The following is a 25,374-nucleotide window of genomic DNA, read 5'->3' as shown; positions in this document are numbered from 1 at the left end:
GCACACTATTCTATCTTATTTCTCTTCCTCTTGTTTTTTTTTTTTAAGTTTTTATAGTTTATATATGAAAGATTTATTTTAATGTTGTTAGTGTTCTTAAAATATTTAATTTTAATTGTTCATTACTTCTCTTGTAGTTTATTTATTTACTTATTTTCTTTCCTCACTGGGCTATTTTCCCTTTTAGAGCCCTTGGGCTTATAGCATCCTGCTTTCTAACTAGGGTTGTGGCTTAGCTAGTAATAATAATAAAACCTAGCACTAAAGGTATAATATGAATTGCCACATTATTAATGATGGCATAGAAAGGTTGTTCACCAGCGCTTTCTCCAATGGTAGGAGGGATAGTTAAATCCTAAACCCTTATCTTGTTTTCTATTTTGGAATCCAGGCATCTACATGGTGTTGGGTTACAGGAGGGCAAGGGCTTTGCAGTAGAAGGATCTGGAGAAAATTAAGAAATTGAGGCATGCATGGAAATGTTCAACTCTATAATATATTGTGTACCGTTTAGAACCCTTACTGTCTGTTCAAAAATCATAAGAAGTCAGTTTAAGGTTTGTTATAGGACAGGCTAAAGCTAGAAACACAGCCAGTGCCTGAAGGAGTGTGACCCATCTCAGAGTGTATGAACATAGCAAGCTTTTCCATAAATAAAGAAAATTGTGAATTTAGCACATCATTACAAACTAGTGAGAGCCCGTACTACCATGAACAGCAAAACTCCAACCGCTGCCTAACTCCACTAGCCTTTCTCTTACATTTAGAGTCCCCATGAACCCGTTTAGACAACAGCCTGGCACATTCTTCCATATGATTGTCTAGTGTGCTAATACATTCTGAACATTTCTGATTTACGTCATGCGATTGTTCCTGACAAGTGACACAAGTGGAATGCAGATCTTTATCCTCTAGCAATAACCTAGATGAACAATTAATGCAAAAGTCTATTTCAAAGACATGCTTGTTAAGCTAAAGCTAACTAATCCTGGTCTAAAAAATACTCAACCACTCCTCAAGTGCTAACCGAACGTTCGACTGCAATGTGCTTGATGAGAATACTGAAAGCGGAACCCCTCTTTTTGTTATATCATTCTATATCTACATCAGTAGCTAGGGGGATGGTTGTTGGGAGTGATGGAAAACAGGAAATTTTAAGTTTAATGATAGACATTGATGCAAGCAAGGCTTTGAGGAGGGAGCCATATGACCCAAAGGTGAGTTTCTTAGAAATACTGCACAGTAAATGTCTTGCAAGGTCCTACCTGCCTTGCATGCTCATTGAATTTGTATCCTGAAGCTAAATACCTTAAGTAATAAAGTACTTCCCTACTGGAGCCACCAAATTTAGGTAACAAGAATTTCCAAGGTTGAGCATCCCAGGGGTTTTCTTAATGGTACTATATACTGGTTCTGATATGGCCAGCACCCTTAAGATGATTACTGTAACTCTATCCCAGTTAATATTACTAAAGAATTTTACTTTAGATCAGAGCCCTAGAATTAGCTTGAGTTTCCAGATTTTCTGTATAGTATATGACCTTTCCTTGTTGTTTTCAAAAGCTTTTACAATTTGTCTCTTTGAACCCATAAAAGTATCCAATAATTTATTGGTGTCAAACCTTTCATTGGAGTTCCTATCTTTTTAATTAATCTGTTATCTACCTATGCCATGAGATAGGCCTCCTTTGGTCCCCATAAAGAATGTACGTTGAGAGATTGATTGAATATTAACATCTAATGCAAATCATTGACCTTGTCCTTCCTTTGTCATTTTGCGTAAGTCGAGCTTCTTTATGGAAAAGTTGAAAGATGTTAGACGCCTATTGGCACAACCATACATCAACTAGGAACTGAATACATAATTTCCTTGTTTATGTTGCTAGACTATTATCCTCTGGTGGGACAGTGATGATTGTAGACATGCTTATTTGGAGAAGCAGGAGGCCTATCATCTTTGGAAGGGTAACAGATCAGATTTGACTTGGCGTACCGATACTCAGCTTAGAGCTTTTGCTCAGAGAGTTTATGCTTCAACTGAAAAAGAATACAATTTAATCATAAAAGAAACCCTTTCTGGTACAACCCACGAGCATAAGTGGTGGACTACCCTTAAATCTGCACTCTTTGGTGTAGATGCAACAGTTCCTCCTATGCTTAAACCAGATGGCTCTGTCACTCTGTCCAAAGGAAAAGGAAACGCTTTTGGCAGATGTGTTTGACAGCAAGCAGAGTAATGAGAAAATCAAACTTCCTCATTCCTTTTTTCCTGAGGCTAAACTAAATAGCTTAGCTTTTTGATCTCGTGAAATTAAAGCTCTGTTGATGGACCTTGATGCTTCTGGAGGTGTAGACCCAAATTGTATTTTTCTTTTGTTTTTGTAAAGACTGCAGATTTCTTAGCTCCAAGTTTATCTGTTATTTTACGCAAGTTAGCTAGAAGAGGAGCTTTTAGCACTTGTTGGAGAATTGGTAATATTACCTCACTATGTAAATGTGTTTGTGGTAGCTCAAGTCCAACTGATTACCGCCCAATTTCCATAACTCCCACATTTTCTAAAGTTTTTGAATGTCTTTTTGCAAAACGTCTTAATAGGTTTGCTGAAGGTAATCATCTGTTCCTTAGTTTGCATTTGGTTTTTGTAAAGACCTTGGAGTATATGATGCCCTTCTTTCAATCTCCAATGCTGTGCAGAAATCCCTTGATTCTGGTCAGGAAGTTCATATGATTGGCCTTGATTTTAGTGCTGCCTTTGACCGTGTTGATCATGATCCCCTTGTTTTCAAACTCAAACAGTTGGGAGTGGTTGGGTCATTTCTTAGCATCATTATTGAATTGTTAAGTAATAGATCACAAAGAGTTGTTGATGAGCACCATAACGAGTATCGGAATGTGATATCTGGTGTTCCTCAGGATAGTGTTCTTGGCCCATTACTCTTCATTTAGTCTAGAAAACAAGCTTGTTTCATATGCAGATGATGCTATTCTCTTTGCATCAATTCCATCTTCTGAATGTAGATTTGGGGTTGCTGAATCCCTTAATAGAGATCTAGCTAAAATTAGTGCATGATGCAAATTATGGGGTATGAAGTTGAATCCTAACAAAACTCAATGTATTATTGTAAGTAGGTCAAGGACCATGGCTCCTCAACATCCGGATCTCAGCATTGATAATGTTTTTTTAACTTTGTATGAGTCTTTTAAAATTTTAGGTGTGATTCTCGACAGCAAATTTACTTTTGAGAAACACATTGTCTGTCTTCTTCATTTGCACTAAAATTGGCTTAAAAGACTATTTTTGGTGATGAATTTATTTTGGAGAAGTGTTTTAATTCTATCATTTTACCTTGTTTTGAGTATTGCTCTCCAGTCTGGTCTTCAATTGCTAATTCTCATCTTAATTTGTTGGACATGATCTTACAGGCTATTAAATTTCTTATTCTTGATCTAGATATTAATCTCCGGCACCGTCGTTCAATTAGTTGATTATGCATGTTGCATAAGATTTTTCCTAATTCATACCATCCTTTACATTCAGATTTTCTCGGACAGTTCCATCCTGTTCGTAATACTAGGTATGCAGTTACAGTAATTCTTATAGTCAGGCCTCCTCCATCATGAGGCTCAATACTATACAGTACTGTACTCTATAAGTTTTATTCCAGCTGTGACCAAGTTGTGGAATGATCTCCCTTATCGTGTAGTTGAATCAGTAGAACCTCAAAAGTTCAAACTCGCAGCAAATGTGTTTATGTAGAACTGTTATATAAGTTCTTTTTATAGTTTATGTCAAATATCTGTTTTAATGTTGTTAATGTTTTTGAAATATTTTATTTTTTCATTAGTTATGTCAGTTATTTATTTCCTTATCCTTTCCTCACTGGGCTATTTTCCCTGTTGAAGCCCTTGGGCTTATAGCATCTTGCTTTTCCTACTAGGGTTGTAGTGTAGCTTAGCTAGTATAATAATAATAATAATAATAATAATAATAATGATAATAATAATAATAATAATAAGGTAATTACCCCTATTGTGGATTTTTAATAAAATACAATATAGTTGATAGAAGGATATTTGCTGTGTATGAAGAGCGAAAGTTAGAAGGCTCCATTGACTCATACAGTATCATCCAAGTATTTGCTGTGAAAAGCTCAACTGATTTATGATTTTTTTTTTATACACATTAACTTGCTTCAGAAGCCACTCTATGTAAAGAGTAGATGCTGTTTGTGAAGAAATCTAGAAAGACTGCTGTCTTACAAGTCTTCAATAACTGGTAGGCTATCTTTTATTTTAACTCTTAGATTTTTGACAACCGAACAATGGACAAAATATTGTTCCTGAGTCCATGTAACCAGTTCAGGTATGGAGCTCATTGCAAACAGGTTCACATTTTGTATATTTCATGAGTCAGAATCAGAATTGTATCTATAATTATCAAGGTCTGTGCCACTGAATGTGTGAAAGTGGAAAAGGATTCCATGTTCATCATTTATTGAACATGTTTTCATCAAAATCAAGCCATTTGAAGTGTTTTTCCTTGATTCAGGAAAAAATAAAAAGAACTTTGCTAGAAATTTGAATCTCCCAACAAGAGGAATGCATTCTTATTTAAAGCTCCCTATGAAGTTTCAATCCTTTGCTAGTATACAGTAGTCAGTTATACATTGATTTCACATGTGCCTTTTTGGAACCTTTTTATCATCTTACTTGGATACTAACAAGTCCTAATCAGTCTTTTTGGGGATTGATCACCTATTTAGAATACCCAGGTTGACAAATTCTTTCTCTTATTACAAATCTAAAAGATAAGTTGATGTTACTACCATCTTGTTGGAATGACATTTTATTAAACTTTTCCAATTCGGGTATAGCTCCCAAGTGAGGCTTTCTGCAGTATTATTTACAATTTTGTCATCCCTTTTCTCTCCACACAGTCTTTTATGTGAAATTATTTACTCCTGGTTTTTCTTGAATTTAAGTCAATTGACTTTAATTCAGGAAAAACAAATTGTGTAAGTTCAGTGTGATATTAAGCAACTTGACGTTATTGAAGGACTTACAGTTCTCTCATTATTGTATATTGGTTATTTTTTTCTCCATTACATGGCTATAATGTATTTGAATTATAGTGTTTTTCATAATTTTTATCAAGCTTTAGTTTAGTTCCTCATGCTGGAATAATTAGTTTTCAGCATTAGATTAACAACATATTTTTCTCTCTGCAAATTTTTTTTCAAAATATTTGAAAAGAATGTTCAAAAGACAAAACAAGCAAGTTGAGTTTTCCATATAAAGGCTGGTGAGCATAAAGATGTAGATATTTAGTGCAGAATTGACAAATTCAACTTCCTATCCAGGAACAAATTCCAGGTTTATGTAAAAATCATCATTTAACTACTTTAAAACTTATGGTAGGGTTGAGAGACATTTTTGATAAAAGGTTCGTTAAAAGAACCTTTGAAAATGGTTTCTTAATATACAGTACATACTGACCAACTATGATATTTCGGTTTCAGGATGATAGACCAGAGTATCCCCATAAGATTATTAAGACAGAGGTTTTGAATAACCCATTTCCAGATATTACTCCTCGGATGAAGATTGAAAATGAGATTCCAAAAGAAGAACGGAAGAAAAAGAAGAAGGGTACCAAGTATGTATGACTAATTCTCAGACTTATAGAGCATAATTTGTATTATATTATTCCTCTGTAGTACTGGCATGTGATTTAAAGTTGTGGTTGCTGGTTAGGGAAATTTTCCTAAGAGAAATGGTTGTTTTTCATGTTGCTTGAATGTTATCTTTTCAGAAATTTCAAATTACTTTCTTTTGGAGATGAAGCAGAGGAAGAAGAGGAAGAAGTTTTAGCAGCAACTAAAAGTTTCACAACCAAAGGAAACTCTGCACATGACATTGCAATGGATCCTACACTTTCTGCAAGCACTGGATCTAAAAAAGGAGAAATTGTCAATGAAGTTGTTGAACCGTAAGATAATATAATTCTTTAGTAGCAAAACTAAGAGTTTTAAATATTTAACTTAGCCGGTGAATATATAATAGCTGCTGCTCCAGCGGCTCGACAGAAAAACACACAAAAACTCGCGAGCGATCGCTATGAAGGTTGCGGGTGTGCCCACCAGCGCCAACTATCGGCCAGATACCGCATATGCATGTAAACAAGCCTCAATTCTTCTCTGTCGGCCTTAACGACAAGACGTATCATTACTCGCTGTATAACCTGGAGTTTTTTCAACAGACTTGGTGAAGTACTTCATTTTGGTTTGAGCTTTCGCAGTGCAGGTGTTTTATCCTCAACTTAAACTCTTGAACTCTTTTTTGGACAGATTTAATTGTTGATGACTTGGATTGTTTATTGGACTTTCTTTGACTAATTCAAAATGGCTGACCCTTCTCAAATTCCTAGATTTCGTAAGTGTAATGCTAGGGATTGCAATAGGCGTCTTCCAAAGGCCTCTCTCGACCCACATACTGTGTGTTCTAATTGTCCGGGTAAAACCTGTCAATTAGGAGATCGGTGTGAGGAGTGCGTGGGCCTTTCGGAATTCGATTGGCTCGAATATGACAAGTATTCTCGTAAGCTAGAGAGAGATAGGGTGAGGAGGAGTTCCTCTAGATCAGTAGATTTTTCCTCTCCCCATGCCCCTGAACCTAATCCTTCCCCTGTAGTGGTTGTGCCTGAACCCTCTACTGGCACTCAGGAACCATCAATGCGGGACATGTTACGTGCCATTCATGCTTTGGGCGAAAGAGTTGAGTCGTTAGCTACAGATCGTAATCAATCATGGCTGACGTTAAAGAGCTAAAGTGTCAGAGTGCCACAGCGGAAAATCGTGGGAAAGTGATTAGTGCGCAAAGTGTTTTCAGTGTTGCGACCGAGGGTTCTTCTGTTCGTGCCTGTCGTTCGCCTAGTCCGAGACCTCTTGCAAGCTCCCAAGCCCAGGGGAGAAGTAATGTCGTACGACTTATGGGTTCGAGAGGCCTTGATCAGCGAACAGACGTTCCCTCTATGGTAACAGGCGTGTCTCATCAAGACCGCCCCTACCATAAGACGAGAGAGACCATTTTCTCCTCGTCATCCGAAGGCTTTTCGCATAAGAAACTGTGGAGCAAGGTTTCAAGGCCCTTGAAGCGAAAGTCGGTCCCTTCAGGACAGGTCCAGCATCCTGGTTGTAGCCATTGGGACAGCTCTGACCCTTTGCAGTCATCGGAAGACTGCTCGCCGCCTAAGCAGCAACGTTACACAGGCTCAGAGAGTCTTGGTGTAGGCAAGGTTGTGCAGTCTCAGACGTTACCCCCGTCTTTTACCGCACCCATTCCCGTTGATCCTAAATGGGTTGTACTGCAAGACATGCAGATCAAGCTCGCCTCCCTTATGGAAGACTATTCTGCTGAAAAGGTTCACGATGATCCTCGCCGCTTAGCTAATCGAGATCCTGGCCTTCAGCCGCCAAAACGAGCCTTTTGCTCGTCCTGTTGACGTTGGCGTTACTAAGTCACGTCAGTCACGCTTTGTAGAGCCTCACTCGATGCAGTCCCGTGTTGACTTTCAGCCGCATATGGACGTTCAGCCACTTCCTAATGCTCTTGTTGACGTTCAGGACGTTCGCCAACCAGCGGAGTTGACTTGTTTTGACGCTGAGCGTCAAACACCGCAGTCTAGAGTTGTTTTGACTGCTCAGTCTAGGCAGTCAAAGCAGTCTCGAGTTGACGTCGAGCGTCCTCCCGCTCCTGTTGTTGTTGACAGTCAGGCTGTTAAGCAGTTACATGACGTAGCGTCCTGGACTGCTACTGATGCACCAGTGTGTGTAGACTCTGCGTGTCAAGCATTGCCAACCCCTTTGCTTGTTACTCAGCAGTTGTCGGACGAAGATCCTTCAGATGAGGACGTTGCTGACCCTCATCATGATGATCATCCTTCGGATGTAGACGAACCTAGAACGGTTCCTCCTTCGATGGATTTTAAGAAAGTCATGTTAATTTTCAAGGAGCTTTTTCCCGATCACTTTGTTACCGTTGCTCCTCGTTCGCCACCGTCTGAGTTTGCTCTAGGCTTACCTGCTAACATGCCAGCCTTTACTAAGCTAGTGCTTTCTCGCTCTTCCAAGAGGGCTTTACGACTTTTAGGCGACTGGTTGGATACCAGGAGGAGTTTGGGGAAGACGGCCTTTGCCTTCCCCCCGTCAAAGCTCTCGTCTAGATCGAGCGTCTGGTATGCCACGGGAGAAGTTCTCGGCTTGGGAGTCCCTGCCTCTGCCCAGGGTGACTTCTCAAGCCTCGTAGACTCTCCCCGCCGCCTAGCCATGAGACGCTCGAAGATTAGTTGGTCCTCCTCGGACCTTGACCATCTGCTGAAAGGCGTATACAGGGCCTTTGAAGTTTTCAACTTCCTTGACTGGTCATTAGGAGCTTTAAGTAGGAAAATCTCGTCTGCTGACAGAGATGTTTCCTTACTTATCATGTCATGTATGGATAAAGCCATCCGCGATGGTTCCAATGAGCTCGCCTCCTCTTTTACGTCGGGAGTCTTAAAGAAGCGAGAGTCCCTTTGCTCTTTTCTTTCGGCAGGAGTTACTCCCTGTCAAAGATCAGAACTGCTCTTTGCTCCCTTATCAACGTCTTTGTTTCCGCAACAATTGGTTAAGGACATAGCTTCTTCGCTTGTGCAGAAGGACACCCATGACTTGATGGCGTCCTCTGCTCGCAAAGGGACTCCTTCTACATCCTTTGCTGTAAGACCCAGGATCGAGACTCCGGCATCCAGATTTATCCCGCCCTTTCGTGGCAGAGCTCCCAGCAGGGGAAGTGCTCGTGCCGAGGGAAAGAGAGGTAAGAAGAGAGGAGCCAAGTCCTCACGTGGCAGAGTCTGACTGCCCACAGCCTCAGACAGCGGTAGGAGCCAGATTGAAGAGCTTCTGGCAGGCCTGGGAGAAGAGGGGCGCAGACCAACAGTCTGTTCGGTTGCTCAGAGAGGGGTACAAAATTCCGTTTGTACGCAAACCTCCTCTAGTGACAACTCCCATAGACCTCTCTCCCAGGTACCGAGAGGAGTCAAAGAGACAAGCCCTAAACCTAGAAGTGTCTCTGTTGCTAGAGAAGGGAGCGGTGGTGAAAGTCTCGGACCTTCAATCACCAGGGTTTTACAACCGTCTCTTCCTAGTCCCAAAGAAGACAGGAGGTTGGAGACCGGTGCTAGACGTCAGTGCGCTCAACGTTTTTGTTACGAAAACAAAGTTCACTATGGAGACCACGAAGTCAGTCTTAGCAGCGGTCAGAAAGGGAGACTGGATGGTCTCTCTCGACCTACGAGATGCGTACTTCCACATTCCTATACACCCAGATTCCCAACCGTTTCTGAGGTTTGTTTTCAGGAATGTGGTATACCAGTTTCGGGCCCTGTGCTTTGGCCTCAGTCCTGCTCCTCTCGTGTTTACGAGGCTCATGAGGAATGTGGCAAAATTCCTCCATTTATCGGGAATCCGAGCCTCCCTGTACTTGGACGACTGGCTTCTCAGGGCTTCGTCCAGTCATCGGTCTGCAGGATCTTCATTGGACGTTGGATCTGACCAAGGAATTGGGACTTTTGGTCAACCTAGAAAAGTCCCAGCTGATTCCATCCCAAACTATTCTATATTTAGGGATGGAGATTCGCAGTCCAGTTTTTCGGGCTTTTCCGTCTGCCACCCGAATAGATCAAGCCCTGCTCAAAGTCCAACTAATGCTGAAGAGAGAACGGTGCTCAGTCAGGAATTGGATGAGTCTCGTAGGAACTCTATCATCCCTGGAGCAGTTTGTCTCGCTAGGAAGACTACACCTTCGGCCTCTCCAGTTCCATCTAGCCTTTCACTGGAACAAGGACAAGACGTTAGAGACGGTCTCAATCCCGGTCTCCGAACCAGTAAAGGCATGCCTGAAATGGTGGAACAGCAATATCAGTCTGAGAGAGGGACTATCCCTAGCAGTTCAGAACCCAAACCACGTATTGTTCTCAGACGCGTCGGATTTGGGTTGGGGTCCGACCCTGGACGGTCGGGAATGCTCAGGTCTGTGGACCTCAAGTCAGAAGAGCATGCACATCAACGGCAAGGAGCTTTTGGCAGTCCACTTGGCCTTGATGAAATTCGAAAGTCTCCTTCGAAACAAAGTGGTAGAGGTCAACTCCGACAATACCACAGCTTTGGCGTACATCTCCAAGCAAGGAGGCACACACTCCCTCACGCTGTACGAGATCGCAAGGGACCTGCTCATTTGGTCAAGAGATCGAGGCATCTCCCTGTTAACGAGATTTATCCAGGGCGACTTGAACGTCTTGGCAGACTGTCTCAGTCGGAGGGGTCAGGTAATTCCCACGGAATGGACCCTCCACAAGGACGTGTGCAAGAGTCTTTGGGTGACTTGGGGTCAACCCACCATAGACCTCTTTGCCACCTCGATGACCAAGAGGCTTCCAATCTATTGCTCTCCAGTCCCAGACCCAGCAGCAATACACATAGACGCATTTCTCCTAGATTGGTCTCATCTGGACTTATATGCATTCCCACCATTCAAGATTGTCAACAAGGTACTGCAGAAGTTCGCCTCTCACGAAGGGACAAGGTTGACGTTGGTTGCTCCCCTCTGGCCCGCGAGAGAGTGGTTCACCGAGGTACTTCGATGGCTGGTAGACTTTCCAAGAAGTCTTCCTCTAAGGGTAGATCTATTACGTCAGCCCCACGTAAAGAATGTCCATCAAAGCCTCCCCGCTCTTCGTCTGACTGCCTTCAGACTATCGAGAGACTCTCAAGAGCTCGAGGCTTTTCGAAGGAGGCAGCCAGTGCGATTGCAAGAGCGAGGAGAGCTTCTACCATTAGAGTATACCAGTCGAAGTGGGAAGTCTTTCGAGACTGGTGCAAGTCAGCATCTGTGTCCTCGTCCAGTACCTCTGTAGCCCAAATCGCAGATTTTCTTTTACATCTGAGAAATGTTCGCTCCCTCTCAGCTCCCACGATTAAGGGCTACAGGAGCATGTTGGCTTCGGTCTTTCGGCATAGAGGCTTAGATCTTTCCAACAATAAAGATCTCCAAGATCTCCTTAAGTCTTTCGAGACCTCTAAGGAACGTCGTTTGGCAACTCCTGGATGGAACTTAGACGTGGTCCTAAGGTTCCTGATGTCAGACAGGTTTGAGCCATTACATTCAGCCTCCCTGAAGGATCTCACCCTCAAGACACTTTTCCTAGTGTGCTTGGCTTCGGCTAAAAGAGTCAGTGAACTTCATGCCTTCAGTAAGAACATCGGCTTTTCTACAGAAAAAGCCACTTGTTCACTTCAACTTGATTTCCTGGCCAAAAATGAACTGCCTTCTCGTCCTTGGCCTAAATCTTTTGATATTCCTTGCTTATCAGAGATCGTAGGCAACGAACTGGAAAGAGTGTTATGTCCTGTTAGAGCTCTTAAGTTCTATTTAGCTCGTACTAAGTCCTTACGAGGTAGATCTGAGGCATTATGGTGCTCAGTTAAGAAACCATCATTGCCTATGTCAAAGAATGCTTTGTCATATTTTATCAGATTTTTAATACGAGAAGCTCATTCTCACTTGAATGAGAAAGACCGATGTTTGCTTAAGGTTAAGACGCACGAAGTAAGAGCTATAGCAACCTCCGTGGCCTTCAAGCAAAATAGATCTCTGCAAAGTATTATGGACGCGACTTTTTGGAGAAGCAAGTCAGTGTTCGCGTCATTTTACTTAAAAGATGTCCAGACTCTTTACGAGGACTGCTACACACTGGGTCCATTCGTTGCAGCGAGTGCAGTAGTGGGTGAGGGTTCTACCACTACATTACCCTAATTCCAATATCCTTTTTAATCTGTCTCTTGAAATGTTTTTAATATTGTTTTTTGGGTTGTACGGAAGGCTAAGAAGCCTTTCGCATCCTGGTTGATTTGGCGGGTGGTCAAAGTCATTTCTTGAGAGCGCCCAGATTAGGGGTTTGATGAGGTCCTGTTGTATGGGTTGCAGCCCTTGATACTTCAGCTCCTGGGAGTCTTTCAGCATCCTAAGAGGATCGCTGGGCTTCGTGAGGAAGACAGACTTACAAGGCAGAGTAATCGTCTAAGTCAACTTCCTTACCTGGTACCTATATATTTGGGTTTTGTTATATTATAACTGTCAAAAACTCTAAGCATATACGCTGTAAACTTAATTAACTCTGGTCTCTACCCACCACCTTGGGTGTGAATCAGCTATTATATATTCACCGGCTAAGTTAAATATTTAAAAATGATATTTTAATTATAAAATAAATTTTTGAATATACTTACCCGGTGAATATATAAATTAAAGGCCCTCCCTTCCTCCCCAATAGAGACGCAGCGGGACGAGAAGAATTGAGGCTTGTTTACATGCATATGCGGTATCTGGCTGATAGTTGGCGCTGGTGGGCACACCCGCAACCTTCATAGCGATCGCTCGCGAGTTTTTTGTGTGTTTTTCTGTCGAGCCGCTGGAGCAGCAGCTATTATATATTCACCGGGTAAGTATATTCAAAAATTTATTTTATAATTAAAATATCATTTTTATGAAAAGAACTTACCTGGCAGTTATATATATATATAGCTAATGTCTCTACTTTCGGTAGAATTTTTCAAAACGCGGCAACCGCCTTGTGGTGGTTGTGCGGTTAGGTGGTTAACAACCCTTACAGGGTGGTACAAGGAATCATTCCCGTGTTCTGTTCTTCAGTTCATCTCTGCAGGGCGGATCTCTAACACGTTGGTCCGTCATTAAGAGTTTTTCTTCGCTTTCCCTGTTTTGCTGTACTGTACCAGTCTGCTATTTGGTGAAGTACTGTACACTGATTTGGGGATTTGGCAATTGTGTTTTTGTTATTTCTTTGCTTTTTGCTGTTATCATTATGAGTGATAAAATTCAATTCCCTGTCTGTGCGAATGAGGAATGTAAGGTGAGATTACCGAAAATGGCGGTAGATCCTCACACCGTGTGTTTGAATTGTAGGGGTTTTGAATGTGCCCTTAATAATAGGTGCGGGGAATGTAAGGTTTTGGATGAAAATGATTGGTTGATTATGAAGCGCTATGTGCGTAAACTAGAGCTCGATAGGGTTAGGAGAGCTTCTAGGTCTAAATCTAAGTCTGTTAGTGGAAATGAAGACGAACTTAGTGTAGATTTATCCTTTGAGCCTATAATTAATTCCTCTTTGGAAGTTGATCCTTCCCTTGAGTTATAGTCAAACCATTCCGTGGTGGCCGCTGAAAAGAGCTCTTTGCCAGAACTTTTCGTATCCGAACGTAAACACTTAGTTCATTTTTCCTTGAAGGAAACTTTCTTTAGAGACAAGTCGAAAACCTTTGAAAACAACAATAAAGGCAGATTAAGAGATTAACACTAATACAGGGATAACTATCCTATTTTCCCTTACCCTTTCTTTACAACTGTACTTGCTGGTATACGATCACCTTAAATAACAACATTATATATATATATATATATATATATATATATATATATATATATATATATATATATATATAAATATATATATATATATATATATATATATATATATATATATATATATATATATATATATATATATATATATACACATATATATACTGTATATAAATAAATATATATCGAAAACTGGCATCTAACCATAAACCATGCTTATAATGAGTTTGAAAGTTATTTAAAGAAAAGACTTAAACCTTTTTAATTGCTCTGTCCTAGTCAGATAATTATCTTTCACTACCGATATTTTCGTGTTTGTGGTCTCCTGGTCACATCCGTCAATCAATGGTCTTTCATCTTAGAAGATTAGGATTTCTTAAAGGAAAAGTCAATTTAATCTCTCTCTCTCTCTGTTTGTGTGTATATAATGTAGACTTTCCTTGGAGTATTTTTTTTTTCAAAGGTGGGGATTTTCTTTCGTGCATATAAGTTTATCACTGTTCTTAAACATATTTGTTGAAGTCGTCAAGAACAGTATGATACTTTGTTTTTTATTGAAATTTAGGTTTTTCACATTCTTCTTGTGTGATCGTTCGACGAATCATTATTTCAGTAACATTAGTGGCTTCAAACGTGTGATTACATGCTTTAGTTACATCAGTAAAAGGGCCGCTCTTTATCTTCATTGTGAAATACTTGTGCACACTGTACTGTATACCTAAGTTTCCAGTCATTTAAATTTGATAGCTTATGCAGTCTTTATCACTCTATTTTATACTCCAAGATCAACCATTCTGGGGATTAAAATATGGCTCCCTGATCTTTGCCTGATAAATTTACCCTTGTGACCTTAAAGATTTCAAACTCGCCATCTTGCCAGAGTCTTACTACGAAAATAGGATAAAACTGGAAAATAACCTGGGATTATAATTTCGAAAAAAAAAAAAAAAATGGTTCCAATTATCATTATACAAATGAAACCTTACCTTATGAAATATATATGTTCGACAAGAATAACAGGAGAGAGGGACTAAGTTAATCAGTGGATTTGGAATAGGTGAAGGGATGAGAGAGAGAGAGAGAGAGAGAGAGAGAGAGAGAGAGAGAGAGAGAGAGAGAGAGAGAGAGAGAGAGACTGGATTTAACTTCTGGTTAATCGTAGCCACCTCTGGTTAATCCTGTGAGATTAGCCAAAAAGGAACGGCATCTGTCATAAAGCGGCTAGGCTTTGTCAGTTTCACTCAGTTTGGATGGATCTTGTCTAAGTACTGTGTTCTTTTTTCCTTAAATTGGTCGAATTATTTTGATACGTGTACGCTGCATAGTGGGACAGAAATCGTCTCAGCGGCCACGACAGATTGGTTTTACTATAGTAACTCCTGCCCCTTCTACAGGATCCGTATCTGCGGATGACCCTTGGTACGCTAGGATGGCTGCCGAGTTGAAGGCCATTAAAGAACAACTTGCGGCCTTTAAAGGTAAGAATAGTAAAAGTGATTTTAGTGCTTGTGAAAGTGCAGTGGAGGTGGCGACTGATCGAACCTGTCATTACCCTAGGCCTAGACCTCTACCAAGCTCCCATGACCAAGGGAGAAGGTACGTCGACAACCGAAAGGGGGTGAGAGGTACGTACCCTCGGTCAGCCGTTGCCTCAGACAGACCTGTTGCCAATTCCCAGGTTGTTCTTGACCGTCACGGAAAAGACGTGTCGGATGTGTTAATTTCCTCTCCGAATTCTCCCAGATGTAAATGGAAGTTTGAAGCGTCAAGACCTACTAAGAGGAGGTGGAACCGCGACGAACTGTCTCGTTCTTTCTCTCCCGGTTCTAGCAGTCATGAACCTTGTCCGTCAGAGGACGATTTTGACTCCGTACCTGTGAAAAGGACGAAGTCTAAGCCCGCTAGTCAGGATATTACAGCCGAAGATCCTTCCCCTTCTACGAGTGTTATTCGTCAGCCCTCTCCTTCAGGACTGCAAGACCCAGCAGAAGTTGCTAAATCCTTTATGTCTGTCATGCAGGAACAACTTTTTACGTTAGTGCAAGCGTTTAGACATAAAGACGACTCTTTGCCTATTAAGAAGTCAACTTCTAAGAGGGAACGAAGTTCTTCTCCTAAGGAAACTTTACTCTCTTCGTCGAAGACATGACACCGTTCTGCTTCCTCTACTGCTTGGCGCCAGGATGATACCTCCTCTCTCTCTCAGCGCCAGGACGATAATGGTATGCTTACGCAGGACGATACTTCCTCTCGTCGCCAGGACAATACCTCCTCTCGTCGCCAGGATGATACCGCCTCTCGTTCTCGATGCCAGGACGATACTGCCTCTTGTTCTCGACGCTAGGACGATACTGCCTCTTGTTCTCGACGCTAAGACGATACCGCCTCTCGTTCACGACGCCAGAATGATACCGCCTCTCTTTCACGTTGCCAGGACAATACCGCCTCTCGTTCATGACGCCAGGACGATACCGCCTCTCGTTCTTGACGCCAGGACGATACCGCCTCTCGTTCTCGACGCCAGGACGATACCGCCTCTCGTTCTTGACGCCAGGACAACTCTGCCTCTCGCTCTCGGCGCCAGGACGATACCAGCCTGCTTCCTCAGGACAATACTGCCTCTCGTTCCAAGGACTCTTCTAGCGCTCAGCGCCAGGACGATATCTCTTTCCAGCACCAGGACAACACCTACGCTCGGCGCCAGGACGCAAGCCCTCTTTTGCAGGATGATTCCTTTGATTTGCCTTTGTCTTTTTCTAAGGAGCCTTCTTCTCGTTCGAAGGATGTTGCAGATGTGGATCAGGACCTCGAGGAGGTCTCTCATGACAATGATAAACCTGCTGACGCTGCCGGAGATTACAAAGTTCTCTCTCGCTCCCTTCTGGAACTTTATGGAGAGGAATTCCAACCTGCTGCTCCGCAATCTCCTCAATCCCAATTTAACAGAAAGAAGGCCAAGAAACAGTTGGCCTTCATCAAGATGAAGCTGTTGATTTCTGCAAAGAAGGCTCTTGCGAAGATTGATGACTGGATGAAGGAACGGAGACAAGCAGTTAAGACTTCCTTCTCGTTTCCACCAGCTCGTCTTGCTTCAAAGGCTGGTATGTGGTATGAGAGTGGGGAACCTTTGGGTCTGGGAGTTCCTTCCTCCTCCAAGGGTGACTTCTCTGGCTTAGTGGACCCAGCTAGAAGGCATGCTCTCAACTCAGCCAAGGTTATGTGTTCGATGTTGGAGCTGGATCATCTCGTCAAAAGGTATTTTTAGAGCCTTTGAGGTTTTTAGTTTTCTAGACTGGTCACTAGGGGCTCTAGCAAGGAAGACTGACCAGATGGAAGGAACTCAAGACCTAACCAGTATTATGTCCTGTATGGACAAGGCCCTCAGAGATGGGGCGAATGAGTTGGCTTCGCTGTTCTCAGCTGGAATCCTATTGAAGAGGGCCCTGCTTTGATCTTTTACTTCAAGGTCTGTTACCATTTCGCAGAAGTCTGAGCTTCTTTACGCCCCCGTCTCAACATCTTTTTCCCGAGACCCTGGTGAGAGACTACACTTTCGCTGGCCCAAAAAGCCACCCAAGACCTATTATCTCGTTCAGCTCATAAGCCCTTGGCAGCCGCTCCTTCTTCTTCAAAACGGGAGGAAAAGAAATTCCAGCAGCCCTTTTGGGGCAGGGCTACTTCAAGACCAGATTTTAGAGGAAGAAGGCAAGAGTCAGGACCAAGATCGAACCGAGGTTCGTTCAGAGCTCACTCCAGAAAATGAAGTTCATCTCCTCCAGACAGTAGGCGCAAGACTGTCAGGTTTTTGGCAGTCTTGGAAGAGAAGAGGGGCGGACACCTGGTCCCTCTCAGTCATCAAGGAAGGATACAAGATCCCTTTCTGAAGAAACCTCCTCTCGCAGATACTCCGCTGGCCTTAGTAGCCCAGTACACAGATCCAGGGAAACAGAAGGCCCTCCTAGACCTAGTCGACCAAATGCTGGACAAAGGAGCGATTGAACCGGTTCGGGATCTATCCTCCCCAGGCTTTTACAATCGCCTGTTTCTAGTGACCAAGAACTCAGGTGGATGGAGACCCCTCCTGGATGTCAGTTCTCTGAACGTCTTTGTGGAGAAGACGAAGTTCTCCATGGAGACGACTCAGTCTGTGCTGACATCAGTACGTCCAGGGGACTGGATGGTGTCCCTCGATTTGCAGGACGCGTATTTCCACGTCCACATCCATCCGACTTCAAGGAAGTACCTGAGATTTGTAATGCAGGGCAAAAGCTTCCAATTCAGAGCACTTTGCTTCAGTCTCAGCACGGCTCCTCAAGTCTTCACCAGGATAATGGCGAATGTGTCAGGCTGGCTGCATCAAGAGGGAATAAAGGTATCCTTCTATCTGGACGATTGGCTGATTCGTTCACCATCAAAGGAGAAATGTCTGGAGGATTTACGAAAGACTTTTATGATGGCTCAAGATCTAGGCCTGGTCATCAACAGGGAGAAGTCTCAGATCAGGCTGAATCAGACTATTCTCTATTTGGGGATAGTTCTGAATTCAGTTCTTTTTCGGGCTTCTCCCTCACAGGAAAGACAGACCAAGTGTCTCGAAAAAGTCCGAAGTTTCCTGGACAAGAAGAGGTGCTCAGCGAAAGAGTGGATGAGTTTGCTGGGAACTCTCTCCTCCCTCGAGCAGTTTGTCTCACTGGGGAGACTCTACAGCACTTTCTTTCGAAAACGTGGAACAGAAAGACGCAGGAAGACTTCTTTTCCTTCCCCATTCCAGCAAAAGTCAAGGATCTTCTGAAGTGGTGGCTGGATCCAGCCTTATTGGGGGAAGGGATCTCCTTACACAAGAGGAACCCAGACCTAGTGTTGTTTCCAGACGCGTCAGAGTCAGGTTGGGGGGCAACACTAGGAAGCAAGGAGGTTTCAGGCTCTTGGGAAGGAAATCAGTTGGAATGGCACATCAACAACAAGGAGCTGATGGCCATTTTTCTGAGGCTAAAGGCCTTCAAAGACTCGGTGTCTGGGAAGATTGTGGAGGTCAACTCAGACACCACAGCTCTTGCGTACATCAGAAAACTAGGGGGGACTCACTCTCTGTCCCTGTTCGAAACAGCAAGGGAGCTCCTTCTTTGGGAAAAGGAGAACAAGGTAGATCTGCTGACGAGGTTTGTACAGGGACAGAGGAATTTGAGGGCGGACATGTTCAGCAGGAAAGGGCAGGTCCTTCCCACAGAATGGACCCTCAACCAACAGGTCTGTCAGAGTCTCTGGAGGCTGTGGGGGAGACCCCTAATAGACCTTTTCGCCTCCAACTTGAGCAAGAGGATCCCCATCTATTGCTCCCTGGTTCTGGACAAGGAGGCTATAGCAGTGGACGCCTTTTTGATGGATTGGACGGGGATGGACACATATGCCTTTACCCCGTTCAAGATTATCAACCCGGTAGTCACGAAATTTGCCCTCCTCGATTCGGGACGAATGATCCTGGTAGCTCCTTTCTGGCCAACGAGGGAATGGTTCACGGAGGTGGTGAACATGTTGATGGACTTTCCAAGAAGCCTTCCTGCAAGTCCAAAGCTGCTCAGACAACCCCACTTCGAGAGTTATCATCAAAACCCCCTCGCTCTCAATCTGACTGCCTTCAGACTATCGAGAAGCTCGTCAGAACGAGAGGATTTTCAGCGCAAGCTGCGAAAGCTATCGCTAGAGCGAGGAGGGACTCTTCACAGAGAGTCTACCAGTCCAAGTGGGAGACTTTTAGAGCTTGGTGTAGGAAGCACAAGGTTTCCTCATCCACTACCTCTGTGAGCCAGATTGCTGATTTTTTTGTTTTACTTCAGGCAGGACGCTAAGCTGGCTGTGTCCACAATCAAAGGGTAAAAAAGCATGCTCGCTTCAGTCTATCGGCATAGAGGCTTGGACTTGTCTCACGATAAGGACTTACATGACCTTTTAAAGTTTTTTGAGACAACCAAACAGGTCCAGTTAAAGCCCCCTTCTTGGAACCTTGATGTTGTTCTTAAATTTCTGTGCACCAAGAGATTTGAGCCCATCTCACAAGCTCCTCTTAGGGAGGTTACGAAGAAAACCCTCTTCCTTTTGGCCTTAGCAACAGCTAAAAGGGTCAGTGAAGTCCATGCAATTGAAAAGCAGGTAGGCTTCAATCTGAATGGGGCAGTTTGTGCCTTAAGAATAGATTTCCTGGCCAAGAACGAGAACCCTTCAAAGCCCTGGCCAAGGACCTCTGAGGTTCCTAACTTGACTAACCTAGTAGGTCAAGAACAAGAGAGGCTCCTCTGTACAGTCCGAGCCCTCAAGGCCTACTTGTCTCACACTAAAAATGTGAGAGGCTCTTCTAGCTCCTTGTGGTGTTCGGTGACAGATCCTCAGAAGCCCCTTTCTAAGAACGCTTTGTCTTTTTTCCTGAGGGAAGTTATAAGAGAAGCACATCTCTTGTGTGAGGAGGAACACCTTGGCCTTTTAAAAGTGCAGGCTCATGAAGCCATTGCGACCTCGCTTGCTTACTGCAAAAACATGTCGGTCAGACAAATTATGGATGCGATGGTCTGGAAGAGCAACTCTGTGTTCGCCTCTCATTACCTCAGAGAGGTGAGAGTGGATTATGAGAAATGCTATACCTTGGGCCCATACGTAGCTACGGCTTCTGTATTAGGCAAAGGAGTTACTACCTCCCCTAACCTTAGTTTTGTATGCCTGTGTGTGGGTTGGTGTTTTTAATGGTTGTCTGAGGACTTCGACTTGTGTACAGTTACCTCAGTCTAGTTAGATAATTGATATCTAATTTGCAAAGGTTAGGTGGTTGGTTTTGGTAAGGTTGCAGTTTTTAATATATGGGCAATAGATAGTCCTGAAGTCTAGTCAGATTGTTGGTCTCACCCCGTTGACAGACTCGATTAAGTGTTTTCAGCACTGCAGGTCACATCCTGGCTTACACTTCTAAGGGAAAGCGACTCAAGAGGCAGGAACCTTTGAAGTCAGCTACCTTAGCAGGTAAGGAATCAAGGTGTTTTTTATCCTACAACTTTTTTGGTTGTTTCCCCAACGATGTTTACTGTATCACCCTCCTCCAAGTGTGTTAATCAGCTATATATATATAACTGCCAGGTAAGTTCTATTTATAAAAATGGAGTTTTTATGATAAAACAAAGTTTTATGAATACTTACCTGGCAGTTATATATATTTTAAGGCCCACCCACCTCCCCTCAGGAGACAGGTCGGGCATAGATAACCGAAGAACAGAACACGGGAACGATTCCTTGTACCACCCTGTAAGGGTTGTTAACCACCTAACCGCACAACCACCACAAGGCGGTTGCCGCATTTTGAAAAATTCTGCCGAAAGTAGAGACATTAGCTATATACAGTATATATAACTGCCAGGTAAGTATTCATAAAACTTTGTTTTATCATAAAAACTCCATTTTTCCTAACTTTATTGAGAATATTAGTTTGCTTTCTTGGAATGTTTTCCTCTACATTCTTGATCAAAATTTATTTCTTGTATATAGTAATTATATTCATATTTTCAGAGTAACGGATGAGGTTGATGAAGAAGATACTGAAGGAAAAGAAAAAGAGAATGGCGATGCTAATAAAGAGATAGAAAATGAAGTACCAGTAATCAAGACAGCTGAAGAGTTGGAAGAGGAGAAAAAAACTAAAATGCAAGTTTATTCCATTTTCCTTAGTAATGGTTTTCACTGGCAAAAATAAATATATTGTACCTTAGTATTGTTCCTACATGTATACAAACCTTTCATCCTTTCCATTAGCCAGTCAGGTTCTCACATCCACTGTTCTGTGCCTGGGCCCCATTGAGTCAAGTCCCGGGTGGCTGGTTCAACTTCCTTGGTAGCCAGGCTAGCTTGACTATCTTGGTAGACAGGCTGGGTGAAGATGCATGATCCCGTGCATTCTTTCCGGTGGCCAGAACTACTGCCCTGTGCCTCCCTATTATGACTGACATGACTACCCTGGTAACCAGACTGGGCAGATATGCCTGGACCCATGTAGGGCCGTGCATACTTCCTGTTGGAAACTTATTATTATTAATATTACTAGTTAAGATACAACCCTAGTTGGCGAAGTAGGATGCTATAAGCCCAAGGGCTCTAACGAGTAAAAAACCCAGTGAAGAAAGGAAATAAGGAAACAGGTAGAATAGTGCGACTAAGTGTACCTTCAAGCAAGAGAACTCTAACACAAGACAGTGGAAAACCATGGTATAGAGGCTATGACATTACACAAGACTAGAGAACAATGGTTTGATTTGGTAGTGTCCTCCTAGAAGAGCTGCTTACTATAGCTGAAGAGTCTCTTCTACCCTTACCAAGTGGAAAGTAGCTACTGAACAATTACAGTGCATTAGTTAACCTCTTGAGTGAAGAAGAATTTTTCGGTTATCTTAGTGTTGTCAGGTGTGTGAGGAAAGAAGAGAATGTGTAAAGAATAGGCCAGACTATTCTGTGCATGTGTAGGCAAAGGAAATATGAGCAATAACCAGAGAAGGATCTAATGTAGTACTATCTGGGCAGTTAAAGGACCCAAAAACACACTAACTTACTACAGTATCTACAAGGGTTTCAAGATTCAGGGAAAAATTAGAAGCAGGAAGAGGCATCCTTGTACAATTTCTTATTTGCTTCTCACTTTCCTACTCCTTTCATATATTGAGCTGCTATTGTGGCCTTGCGGAGACTTGTTCTGCCTAGATATTAAGATTTTTCTTCTAAAACTTTCATCTAAATGGAAATAAACATTTTACAGTAAACTCAAAAGGAAAATTTCAACCAATTCATCCTCCAGAAGTTTATCTATAATGAACGTTTGATACACAATAGCGTCCAGGAATAACAGTTCATTTTCTTTTTCTGATGTAGCTTGTAAAGCGTCTGATATATGGACTCTTAGGATTTCTTGCGCATATTATCTTCCTTGCCAAATTTTCTGATAACAGTTTATATCCATCCTTACAAACATATCCTTTTTACCATAAGATACTCATATTCCTACTTTTCTTATCATTTCCTCGTTTTGTACTTCACAAATAGTGGGTATGATCTCTGCACCTTTAACAGCAACAAGAATTATTCCTGCTTTTACCTCTTAGTGTCTTCAAATTTCTTGATTGCATACTCCTTTTATATCACAATTAGAAACAAAATCTTTGGATTCTCTCTATCTGTGGTAACATTCCTCTACCATCCTTTCTATTACTCAAATTTTCTCATGGTAAAATTTACTTACTGTAACCTTAAAATAGCTTAGAGATTTTTCTTCCTAATAAAGTAATTCAATATGTGATTTACAATATTTAGTTTATAGTTTATCATTTTGTAATCTTTCTCCATTATTCCATTCATTGCAACCCCTATTTCTTAAATATTCATTTCCACAACTGACTGATACTTTGTGAGCAAATTTCTTGGTACATTTTCTTGGTGCTTTTATTGAGCTAAAAAATATCAGATTGAATAAGCTGTTAGCCATGAGTTGTTCTACTCTTTTGATAAATTGCAAGCAGTTTATAACTTCACTAACAATTTTATATAGCACCATTAAATCAAATATAAAGTAAATTTTTTTTCTTTAGAATTTTCAGTATGTAAAGCTTTATTTCATCACTAATTACCTGAATGTTTGGCATTGCCCTCATTTTTAACATAAACATATTTGGTTCAATAACGTGGAATTTCTTACAAATATTTTTTTCAATGCCAGGAATAAAATTTTTAATTATGTTTATGGCCTTCTGGTATCTAATGACAAAGCAACAGTAAATATAACAAATTTTAAAAGTATTTACTTTGTATTTCTCCTAGTCATACAAATCCAAATCCTTTAATTTAGGAGATTATTTTGGCGTGAGCTGGAATCACTCGTTGGAATGGATGACAAGCAGCTATCCAACTGGAGAGGGTGCGGGGCGAGAAGCCCTGCCCCCTTCCAGATGGCTATCAATCACTTTTGATACTTAGGTCCAGGATGGGCATTCTATTGAACAGGTTGACATATCTTGTATTGTAGTTTATACTGTATACTATATAACATCCATTTCAATGTTATTGATCTTAAAATATTTTTGTTCCGTAACCGAAATACAAACCACGCTATTTACATTGGGTTTACCTTTTAGCGTAGCTGAAATGGCGAGCCATTAGAATTTAACGAGGGTGTATTACCCCCGCGCTAGTTAGCGGGGGGTAGGGGAGTGGTAGTTAGCGGGGGGTAGGGGAGTGGTAGTTAGCGGGGGGTAGGGGAGTGGTAGTTAGCGGGGGGTAGGGGAGTGGTAGTTAGCGGGGGGGTAGGGGAGTGGTAGTTAGCTACCCCTCCCCCCCTCACACACCGGTGAACTGCTTCACTTCACTTTTGGCTCGGACGATGGACAGACGTGCCTGTCTTCGTCCTCGCTTGGCAGCCATTATTTGTTTTGTCTTTACTTAATCACTTACTTTTCTTTTACTCAATATATATGTAAAAAAATTTTCGTGTTTATGTATATATTTGAGTATAGAAATCGGTAAGTTTCCTTTTCAGAGTTTGTGCTTGTGTGTGTAGTGTACGATATCTCCGTGGAGCCCTCAGCAGTTAGGCCACCATGGTGTAATTTCATGGGTCGCGATCGAGTTGGACTACGGTCTTTCTCTCTCTCTCTCTTGAGGTCGTTCACCCTTTTACTACGTTACTTTTACTACGTCTGAGTAGCTTCCTTCCCGTGTGGGTGGGGTTGCTACTCCGTACGTTTTGTCTCAATTAGTTTATGAATCTAATTGTGTTTGTTGATTTTAAAGCTTTGTTGAACGATTCCTTTCGGGGTTTTCGTTCTTTCTTTAGTGTTCATTCATTTTTAAATTACATAATTACATAGTTAAATAATTATAATTGTTATAATTCTGTTTTGGTTACAGCTCTCCTTCCGTGAGTGTAAGTGGTTGTGAGGGCACGTCCCTGTTGTGTAATTCTTGTGTTTCTTTCCCTCGGGATTCCTCTTCGGAGCCTTCCCGGGGGAATGAATGTTAACTAATGATTTTTGTGTTTATTTTCCACAGTTACCGATCTAGTTCGTTTCTGTAATATGACAACGGAGTGAGCTGTCATGTTGAGGCCTGGGGATTCGGCTGTTGCTGCCTCCCCTATAGACCTTCGTCAGGGGCGTGTCTCCTTCTCCTGGAAGTACTCCCGTGATGATTGACAGCTCTCCAGTTCATTTTAGAACTCTCAGGAGGCTCGCCTCCTTGGGTGGGGAACTTTCCTTTCGAGGGAAGTTTTCCTGTCCAGGCTTGAGTTTTTCCCCTGTGGGGGTTCTTCTCTTGCCTTTTTTTCGTGCGTCTATGCTCTTGGTGCTGAGTGGTTGCACCTGCAGTTACGCTCAAGGGGCTGGGCAACTGCAGGAGCCCCTCTTCGGAGGATTGCTCTTTTTAGTACTCTGGCTGACCCGTCTCTTCTACGAAGTGTTTCTCTTTCGTTCGTGAGAGAGTACACTCATAGAGACTCCTCTTCGGAGGACTCTTCTGCTGTTGTTGCTGTTGGCCTCCTTTGCCGTAAGGCTCTCCATCCGCTACGTCGTAAGGGCCTCCCATCTCCCTATAAGGGTGCTAAGAGGCGCCTTTTTGAATCTCCGTATGCAGCCTGCAACTCCTTCTTCTTGACCTTCCGCCCCTGGTGCAGATGGACAGCAGTCTGACCTCGTCTTCCAACGGGCAACGGTCTTCCGATGGACAACGGTCTTCCGACGGACATCGGTCTCCCAACGGACAACAGTCCCTTCGGGGCAAAGGGTTGCCTTCCACGGGGGTGCTTCCCTTGCGTGTCAGGGTTCCCCTGCGCGCCCTTCTGCAGTGTTCTCTCCTGCTCAGTGTTAGCGCACAGGCGCTCTCCTGCTCAGTGT

General features: G+C 42.5%; 1 protein-coding gene across 1 annotated transcript in view; it reads left to right on the top strand.

The window, feature by feature from the left end:
* LOC137621659 (spliceosome-associated protein CWC27 homolog) overlaps positions 1-25,374 on the top strand; it is a 118,042-nt gene that overhangs the window by 65,311 nt on the left and 27,357 nt on the right. The window contains exons 4-6 of the mRNA XM_068352146.1: positions 5,521-5,657; positions 5,814-5,990; positions 21,017-21,151. Coding sequence (XP_068208247.1) covers positions 5,521-5,657; positions 5,814-5,990; positions 21,017-21,151 — 449 coding nt within the window. The remainder of the gene's footprint in view (positions 1-5,520; positions 5,658-5,813; positions 5,991-21,016; positions 21,152-25,374) is intronic.

The sequence above is a fragment of the Palaemon carinicauda genome, chromosome 28, assembly GCF_036898095.1.
Source record: "Palaemon carinicauda isolate YSFRI2023 chromosome 28, ASM3689809v2, whole genome shotgun sequence".
Lineage (NCBI taxonomy): Eukaryota > Metazoa > Arthropoda > Malacostraca > Decapoda > Palaemonidae > Palaemon > Palaemon carinicauda.
Note: the sequence above shows the minus strand (reverse complement) of the source record. Positions and strands in the feature narration are given on the sequence as shown.